Source organism: Gossypium hirsutum, chromosome A02 (genome assembly GCF_007990345.1).
Source record: "Gossypium hirsutum isolate 1008001.06 chromosome A02, Gossypium_hirsutum_v2.1, whole genome shotgun sequence".
Lineage (NCBI taxonomy): Eukaryota > Viridiplantae > Streptophyta > Magnoliopsida > Malvales > Malvaceae > Gossypium > Gossypium hirsutum.
Window position 1 is genome coordinate 29920254 of NC_053425.1, and position 7801 is coordinate 29928054.

General features: G+C 43.8%; 1 protein-coding gene across 1 annotated transcript; it reads left to right on the forward strand.

The window, feature by feature from the left end:
• The first annotated feature begins 5019 nt into the window (after positions 1–5019).
• On the forward strand, positions 5020–6114 carry LOC107952250 (uncharacterized). Its single transcript, XM_016887517.1, has 3 exons — positions 5020–5598; positions 5650–5885; positions 5979–6114. Exons 1-3 carry the CDS (start codon positions 5020–5022, stop codon positions 6112–6114), a joined length of 951 nt encoding a protein of 316 aa, XP_016743006.1.
• Positions 6115–7801: the final 1687 nt, after the last annotated feature.

Genomic DNA, 7801 nt, shown 5'->3' on the forward strand with positions numbered 1-7801 from the left:
ATAATGGTTTGGCTTTTAATTCAGCTACTAACACATTGTCGGGTAGAATAGACAAGTGCACATTCATCGCTCGTAAAGCAAACAGTGATTTTCGGCTTAAGGCGTCCGCAACCACATTAGCCTTTCCCGGGTGGTAATCAATGACAAGCTCGTAATCTTTCAACAACTCAAGCCAACGTCTTTGTCGCAGATTTAAGTCTCTTTGAGTCATCAAATATTTGAGACTTTTGTGATCCGAAAATACATGGCACTTTTTGCCAAACAAATAATGTCGCCATATTTTCAAAGCAAATACGATGGCGGCTAGTTCGAGATCATGGGTTGGATAATTTCTCTCGTGTGGCTTCAATTGTCTCGACGCATAGGCCACAACTCGACCTTCTTGCATCAATACGCAACCCAACCCGAGTAGGGATGCGTCACTATAAATGACAAACTCTTTGCCTGATTCAGGTTGCACTAAAATTGGAGCTTCAGTCAAATGAGTTTTCAGTTGATCGAAGCTTTTCTGACATTTCTGCGTCCATTCGAACTTAGCATCCTTTTGAAGTAGCTTCGTCATTGGTGTGGCTATCATCGAGAAACCTTTTACAAATCGTCGGTAATAACCGGCGAGCCCCAGGAAGCTCCGAACTTCGGTAACATTTCTTGGAGGCTTCCAATTAAGTATGGCTGAAATTTTGCTCGGGTCAACTCGAATACCCGATGCGGATACCACATGACCCAAGAAGCTAACCTCTCTTAACCAGAACTCACACTTACTGAACTTCGCATATAACTGCTTATCCCGTAAAATTTGCAACGCTAATATCAGGTGTTCAGCATGTTCGGTCTCATCTCTTGAATAGACCAAGATGTCATCAATGAACACAACTACGAACCGATCCAAATAGGGTCTGAAGATCCGATTCATCAAATCCATAAATACCGCAGGGGCATTAGTGAGCCTGAATGGCATCACTAAGAACTCGTAGTGACCGTACCTCGTTCTGAAAGCAGTTTTGGGTACGTCCGAATCTCGAATCCGCAACTGATAATAACCCGATCTCAAATCTATCTTTGAAAACACTGAGGCTCCCTTTAATTGATCAAACAAATCATCAATACGCGGTAACGGATATTTATTCTTTATGGTCACTTTATTCAACTGACGATAGTCAATGCACAACCTCATGGTTCCGTCCTTCTCTTTCACGAACAATACTGGTGCACCCCAAGGTGAGAAACTTGGTCGAGCGAAACCTCTATCCGTCAACTCTTGTAATTGAGCTTTCAATTCCTTTAACTCGGTTGGTGCCATACGATACGGGGCTATCGAAATTGGCGTAGTTCCAGGTACAAGCTCAATACCAAACTCTACCTCCCGAATAGGTGGTAAACCCGGTAATTCTTCAGGAAAAACATCCGGGTATTCACAAACCACTCGCACAGTTTCGGGTTTCTTTTCTAATTCTTTATCATCAAGTACATACGCAAGGTATGCTTCGCACCCTTTTCTTACATATTTCTGGGCCAACATTGCTGATATTACAGCTGGCAACCCCTCCAAATCCGTAGACTCAACTCGGATTACTTCGTTATTTGCGCACCTCAAATCAATAGTCTTGCTTTTGCAATTCACAACAGCATCATGCGCGGTCAGCCAATCCAAACCAAGAATAACATCAAATTCATCAAACGGCAGAAGCATCAAGTCCGCCGAAAAACAAGAACCTCGAATTACTAGGGGACATCTCTTACACACTTTGTCGACAAGCACGTAACGACCCAAGGGATTTGACACCCGAATTACGAACTCAGTAGACTCAACAGGTAGAGTCTTACTGGATGCTAAGGTTTCACATACATATGAATGAGTAGAGCCAGGGTCAATCAATGCAATCACATTAGTATCAAAGAGAGTGAAGGTACCAGTGATGACGTCAGGGGAGGATGCCTCCTCTCGTGCGCGAATGGCATATGCTCTAGCAGGAGTACGGTTCTCGGCTCGAACAGCCGTATCAGAGACCCCTCTCTGACTACCACCCCTACCTCCTAAAATTCTCGGTTGTCTACCTCTAGTTGTCACTTCACTAGGTCTTGCACCTTGAACCTTATTCTTCTCATCAAGCTCCGTGCAATCTCTAATGAAGTGGTCCTTCGAACCGCATCCGTAACAGGCCCTGTTAATAGACTTACCCCAACATTCACCTATGTGTCGTCTTCCACATTGGGGACACTCAGGTCTCTCTAGACGATTATTGCCCACACTAGCTACCGAAGTAGTTCGGGAGTCCGTCGATGGTCGTGCTCTGATGGAAATTCCCGCAGTCATCCTCGACTTATTAGTGTCCTCCCTGAACTTCTTTACAGCTGAGAACGGAGCTTTACCCGTCGATCTTTTACGATAGTCTCTAGCTTCAAATTCAGCCTTCTTCTTCCCCTTTCCAAGTTCTTCCGCCTTGCAGGCTCGTTCGACTAGTGTCACGAATTCTTTTATCTCCAGAATACCCACTAGTAGCTTTAAATCTTCATTCAATCCTTCTTCAAATCTTTTGCACATAGCAACCTCATCAGCTACACACTCCCGGGCATACCTACTGAGCCTTACGAATTCATGTTCGTACTCAGATACTGTCATACGGCCTTGCTTGAGTTCCAAGAATTCCTTACGCTTTTGATCGATGAACCGTTGACTAATATATTTCTTTCGAAATTCCGCTTGGAAGAAATCCCAAGTAACTCGTTCGTTTGGGACTATGGAAATCAAGGTCCTCCACCAGTAGTAGGCTGGGTCTCGCAACAAAGATATAGCACACTTTAGACATTCATCGGGTGTGCATGACAGTTTATCGAACACCCGAATGGTGTTATCAAGCCAGAACTCGGCCCTTTCGGCATCATCAGTAACTATGGCCTTGAACTCCTCAGCCTCGCGCTTCCTAATCAAGTCTACAGGTGGTTTACTCAGCCTCACAGGATCAGCAACTGATGGCATTACGGGCTCTTGGGGTGGATTATTCAAATTCGGGAATTGTTGGACAGCCGGATTGGTTCGGGCATATTGTGCGACCCACTCATTCATCATGGTAAAGAAGGCTTGTTTAGCCCTCTCACCTTGATTATTCGCAGATGACTGAGGTTCAACAGGCGGCGTCCATTGTGCAGGAGTACACTTTCAACGTCATCCGCCAAGGTTCTCTCTACACCGGGATCCATTTACTAACCAAAACAAAAATTTTAACCGTCAGAAGTCATCACACATTTAAACATTAACATTAAGGCATGTATAGCTAGACTCATACGTGCTATGGTAGTCCTAGAACCGGCTAAACCATAGCTCTGATACCAATCAAATGTGACACCCCGAACCCGAGACTGTCGCCGGAGTCGAACACGAGGTGTTAACAGACTTCAAACCACTTATTAAAAATTTTTCCAGACAAGCTGCCAATCTGCGTACTAGTCACTTTAAAAATCATATCTTGAGCTCTGGGACTCGAAATCCAGTTCTGTGAATTTTCCCTGAAACTAGACTCATATGCCCATCTACATATTTTTTTCTAGAATTTTTGGTCGGGCCAATTAGTACAGTTTATTAGTCAAAGTCTCCCATGTTACTGGGGTCGACTACACTGACCTTTGTGCATTACGACCTGGATATCTCCCTGTACAGAGCTTCAATACTGATGCCGTTTATTTCTATAGAAACTAGACTCAAATAGGAATCTATACATCTATGGCATGGCTCCTAATTATCTCTGGTTAATTAAAATAAATTTTCTTGTAACTCGGTTTTGTGGTCTCGAAACCACTTCCCGACTAGGGTCAATTTTGGACTGTCACATATTAGCATGTCATATACTGTATGCTGCATTGCATTGGGTTGGGATGTTGATATTTGGAGGAAGTGTTCTAAAAGGCTCTTAAAACTATTGTCTGGTAGCTCAGCTGTAATTTACTGATTTTGTGCCACATTCGATACTACTTGGAGTGTAGGGATGGGTGTGTGTTTTAAACCCCACATGGAGTGTAGGGATGGACGAAGATGGTGTGTAGAGGCTGGTTGGGTAAGACTCTGTTTACTGATTAATGTATATCTGATACTGTTACTCTGATGGGCTTAGGCCCTAATGCAATCTAATACTGAAACTTTAATGGGCTAAGGCCTGAACTGCTACTAAAACTGAAATGGGCTAAGGCCCGAACTGCTACTGAAACTGAAGTGGGCTTAGGCCCAGACTGCATTTGACTGATGACTGTTGTTTGACTGTATGCATGCCTTCTGTGGGGATTACACACTGAGCTTACGTAAACTCACCCCTCTCTATTTTATCTGTACAGGTAACCCCCGAACTTATACGAACCGGTGAGGCGGAGGACTGAACGATGACCACATGACTATTGAACTGATTTAATTCCATTGAAGGTTTTTAATTTCTATTATTTTGGGGTATTTTTTAAATAATTTGGACTTTTGGACTGTTTGCTTTTACTTTGGATTCCAACCAGTTTCATGGATTTTTAAACTACAAACACGATTAAAACTCGGTTTAATTATAAACATCATTTTCGCTAAACACGAACGATTTTGTTTAAATATCACGATTTGAAAAGCTTCCGCTACAAAATATGTTTTAAATGAACCAAAAGAATGAGAAAATGATTTTGAAGTTAACGAGAGATAAATAGAAACTAATAAACGGGAACGGTTTCAACTTGCTAAATTCGGTTTCAAATTCCATTCCATGAGACATCGCCAGATTTGGCAATAACGTCTAGGTTAGGTTTGGGGTGTTACATTTAGCGGTATCTGAGCCAGGTTGCAAACCTCGGCTATTGATTTTGGGTTTTAAAACTTGGTTTCTAAGAATTGATTTTCAAATAATTTGAAATGATTTGACTGAGAATGTGGTACACCGAGTCTTCGGCGCCGATCCTGTAAGTATTTTGATAAACTGCTATGATATTATAGATAGTCTATTCTGAAAACACTGTAGTTAGCATATACTGAAACTGATAGAGACTGTGATTTCGGTTATGAGTGAGACGTCGGTATCACCTACTACTGAGGCTGAGTCTCAAGATCGCATGGTTGGGAACGACGCATTGCCCCAGGCTATGTTAGGGATACTGGAGAGGGTCGCTGGGCCCAACACTAGATCTAGGGGCCTAGAGTCGGTTACGGAACCACTCCGGTGCAATGGAGCTAAACTTTTTAGGGGTGTCACTGGAGTTGCCCTTAATGTGGTTGAGTATTGGATGGAGGCTATTGAGAGGATAATGGATGATTTAGACTGTACCCCTGAGCAGATATTGAAAGGTGCAGTCTCGTTGCTTCGTAATGAGGCCTATCAGTGGTGGCTGACTGTTAAGGAGGGCACACAACTCAATCACCTGTCTTGGGAGTTCTTTAAGTCTTCCTTCCAAGAGAAGTATGTGGAAGCAAGTTATATCGATGCCCGTAGGCGTGAGTTTCTAAACCTTACTGAGGGAGATCGATCAGTGGCCAAGTATGAGGCTGAGTTTCTAAGATTGAGTCGCTATGCGCGAGCTATGGTGGCATCTGAATATGAAAGATGTATCCATTTTGAGGACGGCCTTGGGGATAGTCTAAGGGTATTGATCACTCCACAGAGGGAGTGAGAGTTCTCCGTTCTGGTAAAGAAGGCGAAGATCGCCAAGAAGGCTAAGCGTACTGAGCGCCACAACAGAGACCATGAGAGGGGTAAGAGAAGGAGGGATTCGGAGCCCTTAAGTTCGGTACCAAAGCTTAAGAAAAAGGCCAGGACTGATGGGCTGGTGAGAGTTGGGGCCCGTGTTGCTCCTACTGGATTGCAGCCGTGTAGAGATTATGGTAGACACCATCAGAGTGAGTGTTGGAGGAGGACTGAGGCCTGTCTGAGGTTTGGGTCATTAGAGCACCGCATTCGAAAGTGTTTGATGAGGGCCGATCAGATGCATGCTCTGGGTTCTGGTATTTCATAGCCACAAAGAAGAGTTCAGCAGCCATCGAGAGGCCGTGCTCAGGCTAAGGGTGGTAATGGTATAGGCCACGAACAGAGAGCACCTGGCAGAGGTGCTGGACAGACTAAGGCGAGGCAGCCTGCTCTTGTTTATGCTGCTCATCGCTGAAAGGACAGAGACACTCCAGACATCATTACCAGTGTGTTCTTAATTTCTGATGTACCTTACTTTACTTTGATAGACATAGGGTCCACACATTCCTATGTAGCTAGCACTGTATTTCTGGCTGAGAGTACTTCTAGTGAGGTGACTGTACTGAGTCTAATAGGGTAATCAGTTTGGGTTAGCAAACTGTATAGAGATGTTTCGCTAGAGGTTCAAGGGTCGGTATTTCTGGCTAATCTGATAGAGCTTCCGTTTGGAAAGTTTGACCTAATTCTGGGTATGGACTGGTTGGTCAAGCACAGTGCCAGTCTGGACTGTATGACTAAGAGGGTCGTCTTGAGAACTGATAAGGATAATGAGTTAGTCATGATTGGATAATGTCAAAATTATTTGGCTCTCTGCACTGGTGGCGGAGAAACTGGTTCGTAAAGGATGTGAGGCGTTCTTGGCCTATATTAGTGTTTCCATTTTTGAGGACACTACTGTGAAGGCCATCAGAACTGTAAGGGATTTTTTGGACGTCTTTCTTAAGGAGTTATCGAGTTTACCTCCGAATATGGAAGTGCAATTTAGGATTAAGCTTCTTTCTGGTACAGCTCTAGTGTCTATTGGCCCTTACCGTATGGCACCAAAGGAACTTACAGAGCTTAAAGCTCAACTGCAGGAACTTTTGGATCGTGGTTTCATCTGTCCTAATGTGTCTCCATGGCGACCACTGGTTCTGTTTGTTAAGCAGAAGGATGGGACCATGAGGATGTGCATAGATTATCGGCAGCTGAACAAGCTGACTATTAAGAACAAGTATCCACTTTCGAGGATCGATGACTTATTTGATCAGTCCTGAGGAGCTTCTATATTCTCTAAGATTGATCTCCGTTCAGGGTATCATCAGTTGAAAGTCAAGGAAGTGGATGTGCATAAGACGACATTTAGGACTCGGTATGGGCATTACGAGTTCCTAGTCATGCCTTTTGGGTTAACGAATGCGTCGGCCACGTTCATAGACCTGATGAACCGAGTGTTTCAACCTTATCTAGATAAGTTCATCATGGTCTTTATCAATGACATCCTGGTATACTCTAAGACTAAGGATGAGCGTGACGAGCATCTTAGAGTTGTGCTTCAGATTCTGCGTGAGAAATAGCTCTACGCTAAATTCAGTAAGTGTGAGTTCTAGCTTCGTGAAGTCACTTTTTTAGGGCACATAATTTCTGCTAAGGGGATTCGAGTTGATCCTCGAAAGATTGAGGTTGTGCTCTATTGGAAACAGCATAAGAATGTGTCGAAGATACGTAGTTTTCTAGGTTTGGTGGGTTATTATTGACGGTTTGTGGAAGGCTTCTCACTAATTGGAGCGCCCTTAACTAAGTTGCTACGTAAGGGTGTACCGTTTTTCTGGACTGATGTACAGCAGGAGAGCTTCGAGAAGCTCAAGAGTGTTCTGACTGAGGCTCTTGTTTTGATATAGCCTGAGCCTGGGAAGGAGTTTGTGGTTTACAGTGACGCATCACATGTGGGTTTGGGTTGTGTTCTGATGCAGGATGGTAAGGTTTTGGCATATGTGTCTCGTCAGCTCAAGATACATGAGGCAAACTATCCGACGCATGATTTGGAATTGGTCGCCGTAATCTTTACCTTGAAAATATAGAGGTACTATCTATACGGTGAGAAGTGCATTATCTACACTGAT

Bases quoted from the DNA above. Each gene is read 5' to 3' on its own strand.
- LOC107952250 (XM_016887517.1), top strand. From the start codon at position 5,020: ATGAGTGAGACGTCGGTATCACCTACTACTGAGGCTGAGTCTCAAGAT. The intron at 5,599-5,649 runs GTATTGATCACT...CTGGTAAAGAAG, and splicing joins GCCTTGGGGATAGTCTAAGG to GCGAAGATCGCCAAGAAGGC. The intron at 5,886-5,978 runs GTTTGGGTCATT...GCCACAAAGAAG, and splicing joins AGGACTGAGGCCTGTCTGAG to AGTTCAGCAGCCATCGAGAG.